General features: G+C 37.6%; 5 protein-coding genes across 7 annotated transcripts; 1 reads left to right on the top strand and 4 right to left on the bottom strand.

Annotated features, from left to right (window-relative positions):
* Positions 1-809: 809 nt before the first annotated feature.
* On the bottom strand, positions 810-1,741 carry LOC137962191 (transcription factor bHLH52-like). The gene is made up of 2 exons (XM_068808922.1): positions 1,091-1,741; positions 810-1,007 (listed from the first exon to the last, which is right to left on the bottom strand). Exons 1-2 carry the CDS (start codon positions 1,739-1,741, stop codon positions 810-812), a joined length of 849 nt encoding a protein of 282 aa, XP_068665023.1.
* A 9,199-nt stretch (positions 1,742-10,940) lies between these two features.
* LOC137962837 (trihelix transcription factor ASR3-like) lies at positions 10,941-13,163 on the top strand. Of its 2 annotated transcripts, none has more exons than XM_068809938.1 (3): positions 10,941-11,663; positions 12,115-12,156; positions 12,601-13,163. In XM_068809938.1, the coding sequence occupies exons 1-3, from the start codon at positions 11,042-11,044 to the stop codon at positions 12,888-12,890; spliced, it is 954 nt and encodes a 317-aa protein (XP_068666039.1). In that variant the 5' UTR covers positions 10,941-11,041; the 3' UTR covers positions 12,891-13,163. The 2 variants fall into 2 exon arrangements, with proteins under 2 accessions (XP_068666039.1, XP_068666038.1); XM_068809937.1 differs by having other exon boundaries at positions 12,100-12,156.
* LOC137962836 (uncharacterized) lies at positions 13,115-16,343 on the bottom strand. Of its 2 annotated transcripts, XR_011115172.1 has the most exons (3): positions 15,942-16,343; positions 13,647-14,615; positions 13,115-13,426 (listed from the first exon to the last, which is right to left on the bottom strand). XR_011115172.1 is itself a non-coding variant. In XM_068809936.1 (2 exons), the coding sequence occupies exons 1-2, from the start codon at positions 16,302-16,304 to the stop codon at positions 13,701-13,703; spliced, it is 1,278 nt and encodes a 425-aa protein (XP_068666037.1). In that variant the 5' UTR covers positions 16,305-16,343; the 3' UTR covers positions 13,115-13,700. The 2 variants fall into 2 exon arrangements, 1 of the variants encoding a protein (XP_068666037.1); XM_068809936.1 differs by having other exon boundaries at positions 13,115-14,615.
* Positions 16,344-16,490: 147 nt separating this feature from the next.
* Positions 16,491-17,150, bottom strand: LOC137964034 (stress-induced protein KIN2-like). The gene is made up of 3 exons (XM_068811297.1): positions 17,029-17,150; positions 16,856-16,957; positions 16,491-16,784 (listed from the first exon to the last, which is right to left on the bottom strand). The coding sequence occupies exons 1-3, from the start codon at positions 17,080-17,082 to the stop codon at positions 16,698-16,700; spliced, it is 243 nt and encodes an 80-aa protein (XP_068667398.1). The 5' UTR covers positions 17,083-17,150; the 3' UTR covers positions 16,491-16,697.
* Positions 17,151-19,046: 1,896 nt separating this feature from the next.
* Positions 19,047-23,326, bottom strand: LOC137962971 (NEDD8-conjugating enzyme Ubc12-like). Its single transcript, XM_068810127.1, has 7 exons — positions 23,187-23,326; positions 21,601-21,674; positions 20,427-20,540; positions 19,916-20,024; positions 19,730-19,808; positions 19,514-19,630; positions 19,047-19,427 (listed from the first exon to the last, which is right to left on the bottom strand). Exons 3-7 carry the CDS (start codon positions 20,533-20,535, stop codon positions 19,290-19,292), a joined length of 552 nt encoding a protein of 183 aa, XP_068666228.1. The 5' UTR covers positions 20,536-20,540; positions 21,601-21,674; positions 23,187-23,326; the 3' UTR covers positions 19,047-19,289.

Below are 23,326 nucleotides of genomic sequence, written 5' to 3'. Positions count from 1 at the left end.
CTCGGACGAACCGACTCGGTCACCTTGAAGTACCTAGTCGGGTATATGCAAGTTGTATTAACTAAAAATATACAAAGAGATTCCGACTCTCTTTTAAGCCAGATGTTCAATTTCTTCCAAAGAGATTTTCATATAACTAGGTTCCAGGTTTAGTAGGCGATAAATGCTCGATGAATGCTTAAGGACATGCTTAAGTCCCTATTTACAAGTTGAAACTAGCCCAATTTTTTGGCGTTGATCGATACACTTGCTTGACACATTCAGTATGGTGAACCATATCCAAGGTGCTTGATCGATCATGCATTATAAGCCTATATGTTAACATAATGTATGATCAATCATGGTTTATATCGAAGATTTGCTACCCATGAGATGAATGATCATACAACTAAGTGGATGATCGATGATGTTGTTTTGCAATATATATCATTACGCTCTATAAGGTGTTTCTTCAATGTGACTTGAATCTTCATTTGGCTTGAGGTCTTGTATTAGATTTGTCGATTCTTTCTTGTAGACCTTATAGTTTGTATCACTCGAAAGAAATACATTTGAAATGCTTACGATTTTCCAATTGTTCGCATAACTTGAGTTTTGTTATCATCAAAATCCCAATAATTGATCAGAGGCAACATTTCCTTCTTGAGAACTTGAACTAAAAAAAATGTAAGTACGCCTTAGTTTGGACTAACACAACAAAATCGATCACTAACCTGTTCCATGAAAATTAGGTATTTACAGGGAAAAGATTAGTACAAATACAACAACAACAATGGGACAAAATTGGTTGATTACGCAGCCAAAACTCTTCAACTCAGTGATTGGAGCAAGCAATGCAGGTCTTTGGAGATTGACGGATTTGATCGGAGGCGCTGATCCATCGCTAGGGTTCCGACAAGGTCTTTCGGTACCATACATTTCCCGTCTTCGTACAGTTTCTCCTGGATCTTCGGAGAGCAAATGAGTGCATGGAGGCCTTTGACATTGCCTGAATCTTTCTCAGTTTCCTGCACGAAAGCGAGCAAACGGAGATTCGAGTTCAGTTTTGAGAAAAAAGAAGAGACCGTCAATGGGAAGAAGAACCTGATACCTGAAGCGACCCCATGAATTGGAGTAGTGCAACTTGAGCCTCCATAAACTTGACGTAGTTGAAAGTAGCTTGGAACATCTCGGCTGTGTTCATTTTGTTCCCTCCCGGAATCAGCTTCCCGAGCTCCTGCGTCTTATCACTGATCTTCTTCCGCCGCTGCCGAGCGGCCACACTCTGCACGGATAAGCTTCCGCCCTCGGGCTTCTTCTTCTGAGTATCACCACTTACCGGAACTTGGAACTCCGAAGCCGATGCCGCAAACCCAGTGAAGAACTCCGGCGCGGGGACGGAATTCAGAACGGACCCATCAAAGGGATTGAACTGGGGGGCCGCCGGGGTGAAGTCGGAGTACGTTCGAGCACGTTTCCGGTAGTAGAAGTAATCGAATTCGTCGGGCCGGAAGAAGTCCGGCGACAAATTAGAGGAGAACAACGAGTACTGATCTTGCTGAGGGAAGTGTGGAGGAGGCTGGCTGAAGTAAGGGTCCTGCACCTGGTAAAAGCCGTCGAATAGAGTGTTCAAGTTGCCACAACTGTCGCAGAAGCAGGGAAACACGTTCCCTGAACAAGCTTCCGTAATTTCATGGAAGTCGCTACTCTCTGGGTTGAGATACGGGTACGTCCCGTAATCGGAGAAATAGCTTAAAGCCATGGCGACGCAAATTCGACGAATCTGAAACAAGTCGAATTGATCAGAAGACGGAAACCCAACAAAGAACTGGAGTGACATGACAGTGAAGTGTAATATCTAAAAGAAGCAGAAAATCTAGAAGAAGAATCTACGAAGAGTAAGATCTACCTGAAACGAATCCGACCGAGACTGCTCCAGATATCGCTCCGTTGTCGTCTGGTGGAACAGAAGCAGATGAGGGGATCGAATGGAAACACAGAGAGAGAAGGAGAGAGAGGAACGTGGAGGAAACGGATTAATGGAGAGGAGAAACGGTTAACGACCTTCGAATCAGGCGTCATGTGGATTAATCAGCCCCTTTAATTCGCAGCGGCTTTCTCCTTTATTCCAGAAACCGTTACGCCGTTATTCACCGTCAGAAATGAACTTCTAGTTTCCCTTATTTACGGACCGGACCGGCTTTCTCTTCACAGCCTCTTCGTCTAGGGTGGCAATGGTCGGGTTGTAACTCAAGTTTGGGTCCGGTAAATTTAACTTGTTGTTAAATGGTGAGAAAAATAAGAAAATACATAAAACATGATAATTTTTTATTTAAAATATTACAATATATAATTTATAAAAGAAATATTTTATTATTAAATAGATTATTTTAAATATAAATAATAAAGAACAATTTTTTTTTGACAATGTTATAAAATTAACTTGGATCGAATTGGCCAATTGAATCGATTCAATACAAACGGGGCTCAATTGGCTAGGATCCTATTAGGTTCGGTGGCGAACAAACTTAGAAGGAGGAGGGGTGAATAGATTTGCTAACTTTGACGCTAATTTTTATTCTTTCTTTTTTTAATTTCTTTACCAAGTCCTTAAGTATGTTCATTATATCATACAATTAAATGTGTAATATAAATATAAAAATCGGAGCTCAAGTATAATTAGTTAAATACCATGCAGAAGCAATCTCATAATAAACACAAAAGAATACAGAACAATTTATAGTGGTTTACGATCCTTTTAACAAATTTCTATTCCACTCCCAAGGTTTTGCATCACTGTGCTCTCCAGGACTTTAAGTCTTTCAAATGACCACATAACAAATTTACAACAAGTCACCATTATATATGAATAGGACGACTACTAGATTGTGCAACCTCTATGCTCAAAGGGATTTTACAACAAACAATTGGGTAATCTTACCTAGACAGACACAAAGACACAATAGTTCACTAGGCATACTTGTCTAGACCTACACACTGGGATTTTCAGTACTACCTACCTCCATAAGATCTTATAGTTGACAATAGCAGCACATCAATTTTTGTTGCATTTCCCTTCTCAACAACTCGTTGTTTTCTCAATCCAATTGGGTAGAGAACGGTTTTATGTTGCCTAGGCTTGACCAAAAGATACAAGGTTTACTTTCTTACAATTGAAGCTAAATAGAAAAACCTTTAAATAGGGAAGATCTTACAATTAAATCACAAGCAAATAGATACACCAACCCTAAGAACGTATTGAAAGTAAAATATAGCAGCTCAAATGGTCCTGAATGACTTGAATCTAAACTTCAAAGTTCAAGATAAAATTGGATTGGTTTTTTGAATATGGAGGAATCACTTTAAGCAGTTCAAATCAAATATAATTTTAAAATACAAGCACACTAGTCAGGGATCTGAACACAATATCTTGAGTTCAGATTTGTTATACCAATATCAATCAATTAATTTCAAAGTGTAAGCTTAGTGATGCTTGATTTTTTTAAAACCCTCCCAGATATTATCTGAACACTTAAACTTGATTTCTTAGTAAGAAAATGATGATTTAGATAGGCCTAATCAAGTATGAATCAATGATTTCAAAATATGAAAAAGTAGATACTTGGTTTTTCTAAATATCGGCCCCAAAATTTCAAAACTATTTAGCAATCCCTTCAATTTCAAATGCTAGAATGAGTAATATAATTTCAAAGTATAAGAACCATAACTTTAGCATGAAAGATTCTAAGCAAATAAAGATTTCAAAGTAGAAGCACAAGGAGTACTTACCTCTTTTTTAGGTGCCTTTTTGAATTCCGTAATTCAATCCCCAATTATGTTTCAAAGTGTGAGAGCACATAAGAGTCATTGATTGGTCCTTAGGAATCAAGAGAGTGTTTGTTTGGGGCAAAAATATTTTAAATTAATACGTTCTTGACGTTTAAAAAATGAATCGTTGAGTTCGAAAACGGACCTTTGTCTCCTTGTGAATTTTGATAAAATCGTGATTAAGAATCTTGATAAAATACTTAAATTTTTCATGATGAATTGTTAATCACATGGATAGGCCATTTAAAATTTTGGAGACCTATATTGTTTGATTTGAAGTTTTCTTTCTCATTCTGCAATTTTTTAGGAATGGGTCATTCAAATGGGTGATCACTGGTCAGACAATCTTCATTAAAAGTCTCTTCATCACCTTCTGAGCATTTGGCTTCTTTGTCTAGGTTGTTCAGGTGATTCACCAAATGAAATCATCCAACAACTTTTCTCTATCATATCAATTGAACGGGAGCAATTTGGTTGGTTGGTTGAACTTCATCTGTTTCTTCTTCTCTTCCGGTCTTCATGCACTTGATCCTTTCCAGATATTGTTAGTTAAAAAATAGAAACTTTCCAATGGTAGATCATGAGATAATTTCCTGATATTGTTGATCAATAACAACAACTCAAAAAGTGAAGCAAAAAATTCAGATCTTCCCATGCAACAAGATACCACTATGACCTTTGATTCTTCTAATGCGAATATCTCCTTAAATATAAAAAAAAATTGACATTAATTTTTCTCCTTCTAAAATTAGACTTAAATACCTTTCATCCAAGTATAACTTCTCTTCATAAAATGTATTTCTTTTGAGATAAATAATTTGATAGATTTCAAACTCTTTAATATGGCCAAACTAATTACTCTTCCTTGTTTATTATTTACTCTTACTAGGGTGAAGGGCATAATTATAATATTATACTTTTATCAGTTGTAAATAGAGTTTAAGGGGGGATTGTTGGAAGATATGCATATGTTGGAGTGTCATTGATGTAGGTTTGGAAAAAGTCCATAACCCTAATTCTTCATCCACTCTCTCCTTCTCCAAATTCGTAACTCTTCTTTTTCTCCTCCTCAATCTTCTCTCCACAATTCTTTTTTATCTTCTCATCCTTAATTCCCTTCTACTTTAATTATACATCATGGAATCCTAAGTTTCAACATGGTATCAAAGTGGGAAAATATTTGAGAGGGAAAAAGAGAAGAAGATAGAGAAAAATGGGAGGAAGAAGAAAAAAAAAGAAAAAGAAGCGAGAGGAGATTCTCGTTTTTCTTCAAGTTTTTTTCCCGATTCCTATTTTTCATTAAACATTTTAACTCTCTTATCGTATGTTTCATATATAAAATTATATATTTTTGGAAAGATATTTGAGTCTAGTTTTCAACTCAAAAGAATTGTTGAAATCGGATTTCTAAAAAGAGAAATCAACATCTGAAGCAGCAAAAGTCAAATAGCAAAAAACATTCGTGCAACAGTAGAAAATTTCATGTAGCAAAAGAAAACTTCAACTTTTGAAATATTTTATGTCATCAAGAACGAGACTTTATATGGAGAATTATATATAAAAAAAAAGATCTATAAGTCTATTTTCTTACCTATTCAACCAATTCTCAATCCGATTTTTTTAGGTGAAGAATTAGGTTATAAACTTTTTCCAAACCCTTCTCCTTAAGCTCTATTTATAAATAATAAAAGTACAATATTATTATTATGCACTTCACCTAGTAAGAGTAAAGAAAAGACAAGAAACATAAACTAATTATATCAATAACACCCTAATTACATCATATCTTCCAATAATTCTCTAAATTGAATGGAGAATTAGGCATGAACAATCCACCTAACTCTACTAGGCAAAATTGGAGATAAATGAAGTGTTCTTCCTTAAATAAAATGACAAATTGAGATGAATAAAAAAGTAAAAAATTTCAAAAACCAGCACCACAATGATCAATTAGTCACTTAAGACAATGATCAATCATTGACATAGATATATTAATGGTGATAACAAATGACCGATCATTCTTAAAAATTATTTTTAAAAGGGTCGCATCATTTGGAATACCCCAAACATTCAAACCTCCACATTCACACTTTGTGAAACCCTAACCTAAACCCATAGAAGAGGACATAGAGCCAAATCCAAGCCATTCTCCATGGATTTTTGGTAACCTTGAATGCCTAGCCACGACTATGTCACACAACAAATTTCTCTACCAAATATGAGCTTGATTAGGACTTGATTGAGCGTTTAACTACCAAAATCCAAAGATTATCAAACCTAAAGAAATGATACAACATAGGCATGCCAAGGAGAAGATCACTTAAAGAGTATCAGTTATGCCATTTCCTTAGTCATTGGACAAATTGTACGAACCCCGTATGTCATAGACATTAAAAAATTAAGCATGAAATTTAGACTATTTATGAATAATAGTGACTCACATCCTCAATTAGAGGAAGGGTACTAACTCACAACTCACCACTATGGATGTCTTTTGGATGTGTGCTTTAACTCAACAAGTCAAAATTGATTATACCTATTTAGTGATAAATAGGATAATTGATATGGTTGGAAACACCAAGGCCTACACACTTTCCTTTTGGACTGATAATTACCTTAATCCTAGCACATCATGGAGTCCACTTTGATCATGAAGTTGTCTTTCCAACCAATAAAACAATTATTTATGAAGTCAAGGTAATTAAAATTAGATTTGTAAAGGCTAGAGGCCTATGGATCTAAAAAATCAAAAAGGAAAAGAAATTTTGATTGTGTATCGGTGGACGAGAAGATTGAAGATGAAGAACAACCTAATAACTATGTCTTTTGTGAAAAGAAAAAGAGTTAGGAAGGATCTTCTTGTTCAGATGTCTCACCGAACTTGAAGATAGTGTGAAATAACTTAAGGGAGCGTTGATGAAAATGTACATAGGACAAGGGCTGACCGAAAAGCCTATTTCTAAAGTTAGGACCCTACTTTATAGTGTGCCTAACCTCCACCTCCACCTCCACCTTAGACATAGATATTTGGTTTTACCTTGTAAAGGGCCCGACTTTTATAATTTTCCTTAAGTTACCTTTTTTATGTATTTTGTGACCATGGACTACATTTTGTATTTTGTGAAGCTTATTGAAAACTTTTTTTTTATCTATTTTGTCATCTTTGTGTTTCATTTGTTCAATTCCTTTTTTAAGGAAAGGCAAAAGGAGGGCAAAAAAATCTATCATAGATCAACGGGGAGTTAACTATAGAATTAAAATTTGAAATTAATGAAAATAAATTTTGGCATAAATTAAAGGGGATTTTACATTTTCTCAATTTTTTTATAAGTTGGAGATTTGTCATCATAAAAAGGAGGAGATTGTTGACTTAGATTGACTCAAATCAAAGAGTTTGAATTCCCTACATTTTGAGGAGAACAAAACTCAATCTTTTTGGACTAACTAGCTTTTTAAAACCGTCGTACAAATGTTTTAAACAATCTATTTTATCATATTTAAGAAATTTTCACATTCTCACCTTGTTTTAGAAGGAACTGCGAAAAAGATTGATTGATTGATTATTCAAAGAACAACAAGCCTTCTACATTACGAATAATTGATCATCCAAAAAGCTACAAGGCAAGTTGATAAAGATTGATTGATCAACCTTTTATGAGTTATAATCAATCAATCAAAATGTTATTGGTCTCCATAAAATAGCAATCATTAGGCTAGAGAATTTAAAAAATAGAACCATTGGAAGGCCTTAATTGATCAATGTAAACTAAATGACTAGTCGATAGTTGACTTTCCTCCAATGTTCCATACTGGCTAGTTTTTTTTTGGCTATCGATAGAGGACCTAAGTGCTTCCTCAACCATAAAAAAAACTTACAATTTGCATACTCAAAGCCTTCACATGCCACTTGCCTATTTTCTTGTGCTATTTTTATTGAAAAGAGAAGTTTTCTCTCATTTCTTTCCTAGTCTCTACAAGCTCCACACTCCTGGTCTCTAACCCCTCAGTATAAATTAAGTGTTCTAAGTCAATTGATGTCTTGTTTTTTACGTTATAGGTAGAATTAAGAACAGAATCAAGCATCTTACCTTCATATTTATGTTGTGTCATACGTATTAGAGAGCGCTTATACCTTCTTATCATTCATAATTAAAAAACAATAACACCACTCTTCGTAAACAATGTAAGACTAGCAGCAAGAATATAGAAATAGAAGTTAAACTTAACATTGTTAAAATAAAAAAATTCCTCTAAATATTTATGGATATACTAAGTAGATCAAAACGTGTTTCTGGGTATTTAACATTTTAATTTTTAGTCATTGTGTTATTTTTTATAAAAAAAAATTCTTTTTCCAGTTATTTATGTATAAGATGGATTAAAATTGTACTTAAAACTCGTACTATTTTAAATCAAAGTCTATAATTAGTAAAATACTCAAATAAAAGAGATAATCAACATAATTTGATATTTTAGTTTGTTGTTGTTGTTATTGTTGTTTGCTTACTTATTTGGCTTATATAAAGAATGGTGGTTTGACTCGAACTCTATAACCAATTTGGGTACTTGAAAACTCGGATTGTTGCATTAGAACTCATAAATTTAATTACTAGACTTGGGGCGAGCCCCGTGTTAGAAGGGACTTGCTTAAAACAAGAGTGGTCCGATCCCCGACCCAACCCTCTACATCCAAGTCGACCAACCTTAGCTCAAAGAGAAGGGGTGAGTCCAACTTTTGAATCAACCCTCCTAAATCCAAGTTAACCCACTTGAATCATAGAGTCAAACTTGAGGGGTTGGAGCACTATGATGTAGAGTGTTATGTAAATCTAATTAGTACAAGATGAGAATAATGACATAGGTAATGGGGGATAATATAAGAAATGACACAAAATGGAAATCAAGTGTTTATATTAGAAATATGGTTCAAAACCTTGCATTAAGTTAATGGTTAAAATCCAATCTACTCAAGGAAGGATTTTTTTTAATCAGGGAGGTTTTCTTACTGAGGTAGACATGGTGGAGTACCAAAGACAAGATTGAGTAATATAAAAGAAGGATTATGATGGGTAAGAATCACCATCTCGGCTTTTCTCATGTGCCTCTCTCATATTCTTTTCCCAATATGAAAAAGGGTAAGCCCCATTGTTACTATGCTAGTGACCCTTTCGTTTAAAACAGATATTGCAGAGAACGAAAACAAGGGAAGAAGAAGAAAGGGTGGAAAAAGCTACATGGAGAAAGGAAGAAGTGGGGGTAGTTCTTGTGGTTGGTGTAGGACACCCCCACCCCTAACTGCTCTTTTTTCTCTTTCTCTCTCTCCCCATCTCCCTCCCCTTCTTTTCCTACTCTCACTTTCTCTTCTCTTTTTCTTACATCAATAGTGACAAGGGCAGGTCGGTGGGGGATCCCCACACTGTTACCCACTTGCCCATTGTTATATCTGTTTCAGAAAAATTCAAAACCATGACAAATTTTCACTGGGGGTAGTTCTTGTGGTTGGTGTAGGACACCCCCACCTCTAACTGCTCTTTTTCTCTGCTTTCTCTCTCCCCATCTCCCTCCCCTTCTTTTCCTTCTCTCACTTCTCTTCTCTTTTTCTTACATCGATAGTGACTAGGGTAGGTGGGTGCTGGATCCCCACACTGTTACCCACTTGTCCATTGTTACATCTGTTTCAGAAAAATTCACAACCATGCCAAATTTTCACTGGGGCACTACAAAAACCTAAACCTTCAAAAGGTTTCTTGGTATAACATTAGGATCCGTCTTGCAAGTTCTTGAATCCCTTCATTTGAAAGAATCATAATTTGCTTAACCCAGCTGGGCAATTCATCAGTAACTAGCAGGGCAGAAGTTGCAGGCAGCAGGATCTAATCTTTCTTAAACCACAGAACAAGCAGAAAGCTTAACCAGGACTGCCATGATTTCCACAGTTTGAACAGAAGAATCCAAAAGGAGGGTAAATTTTTTTCATACTTAGATTCAAACTCATAAACGAATCCTGGGAGAGTCGTAGTTTGATCTTAACAGCTACCTAACCTAACCCAGCAAATGAGATCACCAACTTAAACCACCAAACAGAAGGGGATTAAACTGGTCAAAACACAGATGTGTCATTCAAATACTAAATACATGACATTCAATGAATCATGGCCGATCATGGCTTTTCACTTTGAGAAGAAATGCAGTAAATTAATGTTGTAGAGAAGACAAACTGCCCCATTAAGCCTTCTAAATGAGTGCTTGTCATTATAACAGGACAGGAACTTCAAACTGTCCCTACACCTTAACAAATGCCAAACAATATCCACATCACAGCCAAAACTTACAAATCATACTGTATAGTCAGGAGGAAAGAGTTGAAAATTAGGTGAAGTGTGAAACATCAAAACTTGAATTCACTGAAGAAAAGAAAAAGAAAAAGAAAAGAGAGATGTGGGTAAAGGTCCTAAGTGAGGGGATAAGCCCCCTATAATTAGAAAAACCATTAAAGCAAATGATGTGATATGGGGCATAGTTAATTGACATGATAAGGTAAGACTTCATTATCTAGAGGTCTGAAAGGGCAATAACCCTAGAGAAAGGAAGGGACGGATTACCAAGAAAGAGGGTGAAGCCAGTTGGGTATGGACAAAAGAAAAGGCGAAAGTGGCAGATGCCCGAGTGTCCCAATGAGGGAAAAGCAGGAGAGATGGGTTACTTAGAAAAGGGCAGAAGGTGGTCCTCCCCCTCCACTAGTGACCTACCCTAACCAGTCAAGATTTATGCCTCACAAAGCCCTTTTCACTAACTTCCTTTGAGGGAATAAAGATTGAAGGTTTGATCTTTGTAAAGCAGAAAGATTTGATTAATGGAAGGAGTGAGACGTCTTAGGCCCATCATTAGATTGAGTGATGGACGAAATTACTAAGTGGGGGAAGGGCTAAGGATTAAGAAGAAGGGTGGGGGTGGATAAATGAAGAAGGCGTTGAGCTTTTTCCTGTAGAAAAGAAGACTCTCATAAACAACAACAACAACAAAAGCCTAAACCATAATCAAAATCTGGAAATTATATAATAAACACTTTGATTAGACACGCCATCTTTGAGACTCGTCTTCCCTTCCCTTCCCTTCCCCTGCCTTCCCCAGTTCCCTCATGTCATAGGGCACATATGCCCTCCGCGCCCAAACCCCCGTTACGTCGGCCCCGTTACGCCGTCACGTGACTAAGTGTTCCCTTCAATCCACCCCAATGGACCCCGACACCGGGTCCACGGCGGCCGCCGCCTCCGCTAACGGCGTTGAGCGGCCGCCGCGCCTACCTCGCTGGACCCGCCAGGAGATCCTCGTGCTCATCCAGGGGAAGAAGGTCGCTGAGAATCGCGTCCGCCGGGGGGCCCGGGTCGTCGCCACGGCCTTGGGTACGGCCAATTTGCCGGAGCCCAAGTGGGCGTCCGTGTCCTCCTACTGTAGGAGACATGGTGTCAACAGGGGCCCCGTGCAGTGCCGGAAGAGGTGGAGCAATCTTGCCGGTGACTTCAGGAAGATCAAGGACTGGGAGTCGCGGATTAAGGATGACGCGGAGTCGTTCTGGGTGATGAGGAACGATGTGAGGAGGGAGAACAAATTGCCTGGGTTTTTTGATAGGGAAGTTTATGATATATTGGATGGAGCGGGAGGGGCCGATGGGAAGAGAGAAGGGGCCGCGGCGGAGGATGAGGTGGTCTTTGATAGTGGTCGGACTGCCGGGGCCGATGAGGGTTTGTTCTCGGATTTTGAACAGTCCGGTCAAGATGGTGCCGCTGAAGCTAGCCCGGAGAAGGACGGAGACAGCCCGGCTACGGAGACTCCTGCCGCCCCTTTGCCGATTTCCGGTACTCTAGTTGCCAATTGCCAGATTCTTCTCGCGTTTCAACTTATTAAAAACGTAATTGTATCTAATCATATCGATTAATTATGGTTCTGCTGATCAAGAATAGCTGCATGTCTGCGTCTGTATTTCGGTCGTTCAGAAAACTGATTTATTTTTTTCTTCTGGTTTTGAATTTTCTGTAATCCGCATACGCATCTTTGTTTTGCTTATTGAGAAATTTTTCTTTTTTCTTCTACCCTTTTTCAGTTTCTGTATTTGACATCCAATTGTTTTATCAAGTTTTTTTTTTTTTTTTTTTTTGGCTTCAGAATTTGGTGGCAAGTGGAATCATTCAAAAAAAAAAAGAAAAAAGTTAGCGACTGAATTTATTCTGTCCTAAGTGCATGATCATCCTGCATTTTGCTGCATCGTGCTTCCGTTTAATTGATTTCTTTTAGCAATTCTGTGTGCAGATCAATACCGAACATTATTAGACCATGAGGATGTTACTGCAGGTAATATTCAAGCCTCGGTGATCTTTCTTTTTCTGTTTGATATTTACTAGAACTTGCACGCCCAGCATTACAGGCTTCTTATGAAGCACGTAAGCACGATTCATCCCTGTCAAAACGGATCTCTGCTTCTGAGCTGCAATCTACTCTTTATAAGTGCAGCTAAACAGTTTTTCTTTTTGCTTCTTTACTTAGCTGCCTTCTTAAAACTAGATCTCTGCTTCTTTCTCTTGTTATTGCCTTCTTAATGGTTTGGTTGCTTGAGAGTGAACTTAGACTGTTCATCATGATTTTCATGGTAAAAATCATGGTTCTGTTGAACATGCAGCTACATGTTCGTGTTGGAATCCTGACCAGAAATGTAACTTGCAGGGACTGGGGCAAAAGCCTGATCCCAATTGCATATCTTGTTCACTATTTCACTTCTCACCAGTTATACTCCTGCAGCTAGGACCAAAGAGAAGGAGCTAAGCGGAAATCCTGAAAAGGTTTCCACATCTCAGGAAGGAAGAAAGAGGAGGCGAGTCTCTCCGGAAGATGTTCGACCTACGCACACGCAGGAGCAGCAGTTGATTTCAGTGTTAGAGCAGAATAGCAGAATCCTTACAGCCCAACTGGAGGTTCAGAATGTCAATTGGCAGCTGGACAGAGAACAGAGGAAAGAACACACAGACAAGTTGATTGGAGTTTTAGGCAGACTTGCAGATGCTCTTGGCCGAATTGCCGACAGATTATAACAAGCCCCAGATGCGAGGAAGACCACTACATGAGGAGCCTCTGTACAGAGATAAATTAGACAAATTATTTAAATCCAACTTTTGGTATTTATATATATCCAGGATCACTGTAAAGAGTTCATAGTGCAGTTGTTGTTGTTGTTTTTTTTTTTTTCCTCATTTCTGAAGTAGATAAATCATCACAGAACCAACAAAAAACCTGAGTGTAAGACATTATATCACCTTGTGGCCCTCTATTCCAAGTTAATAAATTGAAATACATCAGATCTCTTTACCAGCAACTGATTATAATTGTAACATTTTTGGTTTCATTTGAATTGCAACAAAATGAGATAGTTCGAAGTTTTCAAATCAGGAGAATCCTTGTAGGCAGAGGAACAGTAATGTTATAGTGATAACAAGGATCACAGTGATCACTTTCTGCATCTTACCCCTTGTAAGTATATGGTACAGGGAAGCCAGCTGATGAATTACCCATTTCAATGTAAATGAAAAGTGCCCTTGCTGCAGAGCAGCAGATAAGAAGTTGATAACCCCTGATAGAAAATAATTTCACCATCAATAACGATCTGCATTAATCTGCAATAACAGAACTTGGAAGTGCAGGCGCTACAAGTTAAATCTCTATTTCTCTTGCACAAGCACTCAAAGTAGTGCTCGTGCTCACAAGAAAAGAAAATCGAAATACTTGAACCAACTTGTATGTTTATATCTGGGAACAAAAGGATAATGTAATTGAGGTACAGGCGGATGTACCTTACTTTGATAGCACTCAAGAGCCTTCCAAACAATACAATAAGATGTTTAGAATCAGTCAGCTGAGCATTCTTTAGACCGATACTGACGACTGGGCTTCTGGGAACTTCTGTTGACAAAGGATGTTTCCACTTCATCCTCATCCATTGCACAGGCTTCACTTTCTTGTTGCTCAGTAGCTGTAATTCCTACTGGGCACATGGCCCTGCTCAGGGAATCCGCCATCCTGGAACTGTTGTTTGCTGGTGTTGGGTTAGCTAACTTCTTTCGAGTAGTAAAAGTTACTGATGTTGGTAGGCTTACTAAAGAGTCAGATTCCACCAGGGAAGAAGTTGATTTCTTCATCATGCTACAGATGTCTCTGTAAGCTTGTTTATTGGATTCATCATCAGCATCAACGGTTGAATCAAGAGTATAACAAGTATAATTTTGAGGATTGCGTATATAGTCGGGAACATAAGAAGTACATTGATCAATATAAGGAATCTCATGAGCCACTCCAGGCATACCATTCATTTCAGCAATTGTATTAGATTCCATTGACTCATTGACCTTTGATAAATCATGGTCATCTCCAGAGTCTTTTTCTTTACATATGGGATTAAACCGGACACGTTTTTTAGGCTTTGCTTCCATCTCTGTCTCCTTCCTTTTCAGAATAGACTTCACATTGCCACCATTTTCAGTCAATTTCTCCTGCAATTCTATAACATCAGGAATTTTTCGATCATGTGAGTCAGACACATCAAAAGTGTTGGCTGTTTTCTGGTCTTCTTTAAGCCTAACTCCTGCAGCCAAGTGGTCTGCATGGAGATCTCTATCTAGATATTTATTATCCTCAAATAAATCATCTGAGATAATATCATATGATCCTAAAAATGACCGCGGATTATTAACATCTCTCATGTACAGCCGGTCACCCATGTCTTCTCTCCCAGAAGCCACTTTGTCAAATTCATCTTCCTCATCCTGCATATATCGTTTCATGTAAGTTAAACAGTAATATGTGGCAATCAATACATAGCAACTCAAGTAACTAGAAATTATTCAACAACAAAAAAATATATATATCATTGGCAAATTCATTGGAACATAGCCACTAAAGCAAACACAGGTCAGAAGTTCTGAAACTGCTATTTCATTTTAATAAATTAAAACTAGTTCAAAATAACCCACCCTCAACTACTACTACTTCTTGTGATTAGTACACCCAATATTGCCTAGTTTGAATGGCAAATTAAAGCTAAAAGAAGAGAATGGTTAAGGATTTTAGGAAAAAAATCAGAGAAATACCTATAAACTACAGAAGCAGGGTAACTGCCAGCAAGCAGAGGCCTCCTACTGAGCTACAGACAAACAGCTTATAAAGTTTACATATTTTTAGAAACATAACTACTCTTTCCCCCCTTATTTTTAAACTTTCAAGATGTGCTGTCATTCCAAAAAGAAGATGATTCAGGCTGTGCATATCCCAGATTTATGACTAGGCAACGATGGCCAGGACTTCAGGAGACTAAGTTGTAAAGGTATGCACTGGGGTTTCAGGCAAAGAGACAAATGCCGAGTGTCCTACTTGACGGTGGTGAGCTTTCAATAGGAGAAAACCAAAAATTTGTTGCAAGTGACAACAAACCACTGAAGCTCCAGCATTGCAACAAAAAAAAAAAATCCTCTGTTGCCTCATAATAAACCACTTTAATGAGACAATTGGCAGAGAACGAACAACCATAAATATGAGGGATTGCAAACCATGTTTTCCTTGTCATCAGAATTCATAGCACAGGAAAACAGTTTCGAATACTTACCGGAAGAGACTAATCATTTTAGCAAATAAAGTACAGGAGGTAACAATCCAATAGAAGGAATAAAAGAAGGCCATTAGAGGGTAGTGCATCATGAAATGAAAAGTCAACTATAGGAACGACAGTAAAACAGGGCATTGAGGAAGGCAGGAGACAGAAATCCATGAATTACCGTTCTTGAATAATCAATTCGTTCAATAAAAAACTGGGAATTTATAAGTCTGATCACCGGTAAAAAAATCGAAAAACTGCTAGTCCGTGATGAAGATTAGGGCAAGCTCAAAACGCTGACATCCCAAGAAGCCATAGAAAGACTCCTCTCTCCAAACAATTCCTCCAGCAGGACCTCCAGAAACATAAAACTATTGGAAGAGAACCAGAGCTCCAACAACACAATATCTTTATTCATGACTTTCAAATTCGCAAATGATAACACCAACGACAACAGAAATTTCAATAAGAAGAAAAGGAGGGCAACTGAGCAGAAAAGCACCTCATTATCAAGGGTGTCATCCAACCCAATTGAGTCCCTAATTTCCCTCTCTTCCTCCTCAGCATCTCGTAGGTCACCCAGAGAACCTTGGCCTTCATCATCGAGACCGTCAAGATCCTCCTCCAGCTCCTCAGCCAAATTCTTAGGTTCCCATCTCTTCTCATCCGAGAAGAACCCATTGAAAGAAGCGCAGGGAAGATCTTCCATGTCGACGCTATCCTTTTCCCGCCTCCATTTCCGACGTTCAACCTCCTCATCGCTGACGCTCCACGGTGAAGGGTGAGAGAACTCGGAGGAGATGGGCTGGGGTTGAAGGAGAGAGCCGAAGACCTTACCGACTCTGAGCTTGAAGTTATCATCCATGACGGATTTTCTTGAATTTCTTCAGCTTCTGTTGCGTTTTCTAACAAAGGCCTCAGTTACTTGTTTTCTGCTTTTCAAATTGGATTTTAGGGGAGAATGACTCGCTTGTCCGAGTCGATCTGACTCGCCCGAAAAAATAAATAAAATAATATGAATATTTCCATTAAAATCCAACTGAACTACAAGAAATAGAACTCCATTATTCATTAATAGATTGATTCAACGAAAGACAAAAAGCTTGAGAAAACGACACCATCTCCTAGGCTACAGTCTTACATAACACATCAATCTCTCTAACTTATTAATTGATGGATTAATCTCCAAGAGAAATAAACAAAGATCCAAAAATTCCTCTTCCGTGTTAGGAGAAATGGTGGTGGAATGGACATGTCTTCAGGTGGAACGGTGCTTCGTGGTGGTGGTGGTGGTGGAGGTGGTGTTATCGTTCATTCCAAGCGCATTCTTCACCTGCTCTCCCTTCTACAAAGCAGAAATAACAAAATCACAACAAGAATTATATAGAAATATGCATTGGAGATCTGAAACCAAACCTGTTCAGCATATTCTTTGGTCGATTGTGCTGCGTCGGAGATTTTGTCAGCCGCAGCTTGTGCCGTATCTTTCGCCGACTCAATCATTTGGTCCTTCTTCTCCTGCAAAAGCACCACAGATTAAACCTTACCCTTTGAAGCGATTCGAAGGAGGAGGAGGGGAGTGTTCTCACCTCGGCCTTGCCGTGGGATTGACCGGCCTTGAACATTTGCTTTGATTCAGACATTGTTTCCGAGATGAGTTGGACGGAGTTGAACGGAGAAGTGGGTTTCCTGAATTCGATCGGAGGTATGAACTCGCTTCGTTGTGGTGATTTGCTTCAGCGCTGGTTGCATGTTTATATACCCATTTGAGGCGAGAGAGAGATTGACAGGTGGCTTTATGGCCAGTTATTTCTGCATTTGACGAGGGATTTTATCAACCAAAAAGAACTGTCAGAAATGCTGGAGGTGACAGAAAATTCTGTTTATTAAGGATCATCAATTCTACTGGCTGCTGATGACGCAGGATTTGGTGGAGAGTTAGTTAACGATTTTTAAAGGTACTAAAGACTCGGAATAGAGGTTAAGGAGTAGGCTGATACTCCCCTCTCTCAACTTTCAATAGTGGGTGAAACATTTCCACCCTCCTACTTATAGGGGTGGCATGGAATTGAGCCCGTTCGCGAATAGTTCGAGTGCGGCTTGGTTCCGGTTCGATTCGGTTAAAAAAAAATTGATCTTAATTAAAATTCTAGATTGGATTTAGGGTTCGTTTAAGTAAACGAGCCAAGCTCAAATGAGCACCGTTTCGGTTTATGAACTTGTGAGCCAACTCATTTGCTTAAACCAACGAGCTTGGGCATTCAGCAAAGCAGAACTTTTTCCCAAAACATGATCCAAAACTTTTCAATAGTGGGTGAACCATTTCCACTAAGGGTGGCATCAAGTTGAGCCAAACTCAAACCTTTATATGTTAGAGTTTGGCTTGATCTAAATATTTCAAATTCGAGCTCGAGTTTAGCCTCAAACCTAAAATTGGAATCTAACTTGAACCCGAAAATTTTAATCAAGTTTGAGCTCAAGCTCAAGTCGGGATCCAGCTTTAACCTATATTTAAAACTATAAAAATAAATAAATAGAATATTATGATAAACTTAGTACCATTGAAGTACAAACTATCGTAGAGAAGTCAAAGACTTTGCAATAGAACATACTAATGTATAATAACCAGTTTAATAGACCTAAAAGAAAGAACCAATACCTCCATCAATAGTATTTGTTTCATTGACAAACAACAATATTAGATGTTGAGGAACCCAAAAGGGTTGAACTATCGATCGTCTTTGAGGTTTAAGATAAACAAGAGCAAGTATCAACCGAGGGAATTGATGAGAGCAAGTGTTAAAGATATTTCCGTAAAAATATTATGCTAACGAATCAGCTCACGAGCTAACAAGCTTATCTTGTTATACTTAACGAGCCTTATTTCAAGTTTGTATTCGAGCCAAACTCAAGTAAAAACTGAATTAAACTGAACTTTTTTCACAATTTGCTAACCGGTTTAGCTTGGTGCCAACCCTAATTTCCACCCTCCCACCCCTAGCTTCTCTTTTGCCTAAAAACAAGGTGGAGGGCACTTCTCGGATGTCAAAACTAGAAATTTTCTTTTGGTTAAAAGGGGAATTAAATATCAATTAGCAAAAACTACTTAATAGAACTAAAGTTGGGTCTTGTAAAAATAGTCATTAGGTTAAGAATATGAGCTAATTAGTGAACATTATCAATTGTGTATCATATCAAAGGCACAATATCCAAACGTCGGACCTTTTTTTGGTCCCTTCATCTAATGACTTTAATACAAAAGGTTGGCATTTAAAAGAAAAGAAAATTAAAATTTAAAATTTTAAAATTAAACAAAAAAAAAGTAAAAACAAGGGCAGTTACCTAGACGTTTTAATTGTTGATTTTTTTAATTTCCAAAAACTTATATGACATAACAAAGCAAGAATATGAATTCAGAGATCTTGATTTCTGTACCAGCAAGGAAGAGTTCACCCGCTGTTGCTTGCCTTGAAGAAGCTGAAGGGGACGAGGCAACCATCGTCCCAGGCGAAGGTGCAATTATAGCCTTCTCCTATAAGCTAAAATATGAAACAAGAGACAAGGATGCAGTTGGGAGAAGTGGAGGTTTGCAATATAGACATAAATATGTACTGAAAGTGAGAGTGAAGTCGAGGATAATCCACACTGCTGATGATACACACTACAATATTGCACAAAACTAGCACCCTAAACACCAGAAACACAAGACAAATAACTTTCAGTTGAACCCTCTTCTCAAGGAGCTTACTTGGAGCATTTAGAGCAAAGACATAATACTAATGGGTGTTGGGGCCACAGGCAGAAAGTTCATTATATTTGCAGACTGTCTCATTGCCTGCAAATAAATGCATTACACACATCTAGGGAAGTAGTATTGCCCCACATACCCTCCAGCCATTGCCCTTCTCACGTTGGCTTCAAACATCTTTGGGTTATCCCTGAGCACTGCAGCTGCATCAGAGTTCAGGGGATCCTCATGGTTCGGTTCCTGAAACTCACAGAACATTCTTAAGAGTCTGTCATGTATTGGAGGGAAAAATCGGGAAAACCATCTTTGGAAGAACAAGAGAGTACCGTGAAAAGATGATGCAAACCATATATGATGGTGTTAATATTGAGGACAGGCTTCCAATCCTCCCGAAGTATGTTGAGGCAGACATTTCCCTCCATGTCAATATTGGGATGGTATACCTGCGGTAAACATTACAAAATAATAGATTCTGTTATAGTAGTCAATTTGGAACCAACACTAAAAATATTGGACTTGTTTTCAAGGAGTTTAAAAGATACCTTGGTCTTGCACTTAACTTTAGGTGCTTCATGGGGATATATGGGGGGCACATGGAAAGTAAAGACAAATGTACCCCCTCTGAGAAAAAAGATTATTCAAGTCAAAGCGAACCATAGAGGACTCCAACACTCTCATGCTCTGTAACTAAAAAATCAAAAAATGGCAGGCAAGAAAAGAACACTTACAGGTAATATCCTTCACCGGGACGAATGCTAACCTCAAAGTTCATCAGATCATCCTTACCATTCGGGAAGGTTATAGCAGTTGTTGTGGGTAAGTTCAATTCATTGATATCTGAAAGATATGGGAAAGAAAATTATTCTGTGTGCAAGTTAGGTAAGAAGCAGGTCATTGCAAATAATTAAAATATGGAATTATCCTTGCATGAGATTTAGACCTAAAATATGTATAACCCAACTCCAAAAAAGTAAAAAGGTATATAAACAAGTAAATAATAAGGACTAGGACTTCTCTCTAACAACTAAAAGAATCAGATGAAAATAGTAGTTCAATAGATATTTCGGGTTTTTTTCTGTTTTGATAACGATTTCAACCTGTAAATTAGTTTAAAGCACCATTAACACGGTATAAAACCCTAAGAAAAAATGTCAACTTAAATAGGACGGTATAAAACCCTAAGAAAAAATGTCAACTTAAATAGGAGAAAAAATTATGTAACTTCAGAGAAAAAGAAACCTTTATGAAGACGCAATTCCCCCGCACTCTGCTTCTTGACTGGTGCCCTACCATTGGCATTTTCAGCAATTTCTCTCTGTTTTTCCTTTACTTTAAAAAGCTTAATCATTATTCCTACAATGACAAGGAAGAGCAAATTAGATATTTCTCAACTGGATAAAATCCTTCGGACAAGAGAAGGAACGACACATGACAGAACCACCATCATCTAATTAACTTCACCATCTTTTCATATAATAATTACTTCATTGTACCCATCAACAGTGCATGTTAGACAGCATGAAGACAGAACACGATATAATTGATCAATATATTTGTTTTAAAACTTTGCAATACAAGAGAATCTTGAGTATTTTAACCATATTTTTACTAATATCTATCCACGTTGAATTTGTTGCATATGTGGGATTGGGGTGGGGGTTGAAGTTTTTGTATTATTGGCAATACTTGGTTGTAAGGATAACCACAATAAGTTGGCTTTTTTTTTCTTTAGAAAGAAATGCAAGTAAGAAGGGAATTTACTTATACTCGCTTACAGATGCAAACCTAAGGCCATTTGGTCTAGTGGTATTCTATTTACATCCGGTGCGTCAAGTCGCGAGTTCGAATCGTGCCACGCCCCTCTCAAAAAAAAAAAAAAGGGGGGAATTTACTCGAGATGAAAATGTCCTAGAAGAGAAGACAAAGAAAATAAGAAAATGTCGTAATAACTTGACTCATTCATTCATGTTAAATTTACCCCTTATCTTTTTATTGATTGGTAGAATCTCGCCTTTTCAGAGTTCATTTGCATCTTTTTACTGAACAGGTAGAATTTTTATTTATAGGTAAAGCTTAATTAAGACTATCTTCTACCAGATATAGCAAAAAGCAGTCTTTCAGATAATCACCCAAAGAAGCATACTACATTAAAAATGTAGAATTTCCTTTGAAGGGAGCCATATTAAATAATAGAAGTTACTTTAGATACAAACTGAAACAAAAACCCAGCAAGTTGCCACTTATCAAAGGGTAAGGATGTGTAGCCCATATATAGGCAAACTCTGCCACACAAAACTTGATTAAATTGAACATGCATAATCAGCACAAAGCACACGTGTTAACTAGTAATAATAACACAGTACAAGATAGCAGTCATTAAAGATGCCCTTCAACAAAGTGGACTAGCACTTACTTGTTCTGGAAAAAGTATGACTTGGAAAATTGTTTCCACAATTAGGGCAACACAACAGGGAAAATAAAAATTTTCTGCAAAATAGCAATGAAATATATTAGGCTGTATTACAACAAAAAGAATTTTATATCAAAAGGGCAAGGCATTGAAACAGAATAGTGTACATAAAGAATCAACCAGACAGAAGCAACAAAGCAGCAGTGTTTCAAATGATTAGTAATTCCCTCCTTACTCTCTTACAAAGATTTCAAATGCCGAACATAGTTAGGAGTTAAATATTACATGTGTATTATAGAGAGACAGACTCCCCCAGGCCATGCACCTATGATTTACAACTACAATGGGATACAGAATGGCAGTCCTGTTAATAAGAGAAACAGCCTGAAGTGAAGAAAAATTATAAGTAGGTGCAGGGCCTGGTTGCCCGTGCCTCGTATAAACATACAGCATAGACTACGTCTAAAATATAAAGAAGTCTTAAACAAACAGCCCCTCTTAACAGCTTCTAGTAGAAGGAAAAATTGATCCACTGTTTTTGCATAAGTAAAAGACTTCATAGTTCCCTTTTCAAGAGAGACAGTTTTTTTATTAGGTATGACAAGAAAGTTTTTTCTTATTGTCTCATTCTTATTTTTTTAGTTTAACAATTTGTACAATTTTTATTTGATGTATTTTTGCAACGAGTTTTTAAGTTGGTTAAAAATTTATTTATGTGTTTCATTATTATGCGATATGGCAGTTTTGACAACTTTTCCCATCTTAGCATTTCTTAGTTTATAATTTTTTATGTGAATTTCACGCTTTCCCTTTAGTTTTATTAAGAATTTTCCATTCTTAAGAGAGTGTCACATCATTATGCATTCATATCTATGATAACAAGATTTACCCCAAGTAAGCTTAATTTTTTTGAGGGATTTATTAGAATTAAGAATTATAATATTCTTTTTATTCATACTATGATACGTACCTAAAACTTCATGACTCTATCCTAACAAATTAATCACAAAATATAGGGTTTTTCCCAAAAGGAGGATTCAAGTTTCAATCAATCCCAAAAGAGAACATACTTTAACTATGCCCAAATAAAGGCTCATACTTTCTGCGGTAATCAATAGTATTTTTTTGTTGAATCATGATTCAAGAATGTTAATTACCAAAGTTTAATTATTTAGCTAAATATATGCGGAAGGTATTACATTATTTTGTTGGGTGTTGGGGATTTATGGACTCATTATAGAGGAGCGGCCCCTACTTCACTGTTCTGAACGAAATTGAGCTTTAACACCGCAAAACCATTCAGCCTGAGGTTAATTTTGCCCAAAATTTAGTGATGGAATGAAAAAACTCAAAATTACCCTGATTCAAAACGCTTTCTACTATTTTCCTCGTTTTTATTGGTCTTATCATATATCCTGAGAGGAAAGCTTTTAAGAAAATCAACGCAGAGATCAGGGACAAGGACAGGGTCAGGAAGAGGAACTGGAAGAGAAACAGGGACAGGGACAGGGACAGGGACAGGGGAAGGCGCCGCCTCTCCCCTTCCAGCCTCAAATGAAAATTAAACATAAAAAGATTAATTGCCATACCTGATATATAGGCACGACAAGGGAGAGGGAAAACCGAATCTGTAGTGTGGAACGAGATCAGGTCGGAGCAGAAGAAAGAACGGTAGGGGAGTGGGGAAGGAGATCGTGGTCGCGCTGGAAAGACAGAGGGCGGTAGGGCG

Source organism: Aristolochia californica, unplaced genomic scaffold, assembly GCF_029961685.1.
Source record: "Aristolochia californica isolate CCGP_79_NKW_82.1479 unplaced genomic scaffold, dmAriCali1.0.hap1 SCAF_4, whole genome shotgun sequence".
Taxonomy (NCBI): domain Eukaryota; kingdom Viridiplantae; phylum Streptophyta; class Magnoliopsida; order Piperales; family Aristolochiaceae; genus Aristolochia; species Aristolochia californica.
Note: the sequence above shows the minus strand (reverse complement) of the source record. Positions and strands in the feature narration are given on the sequence as shown.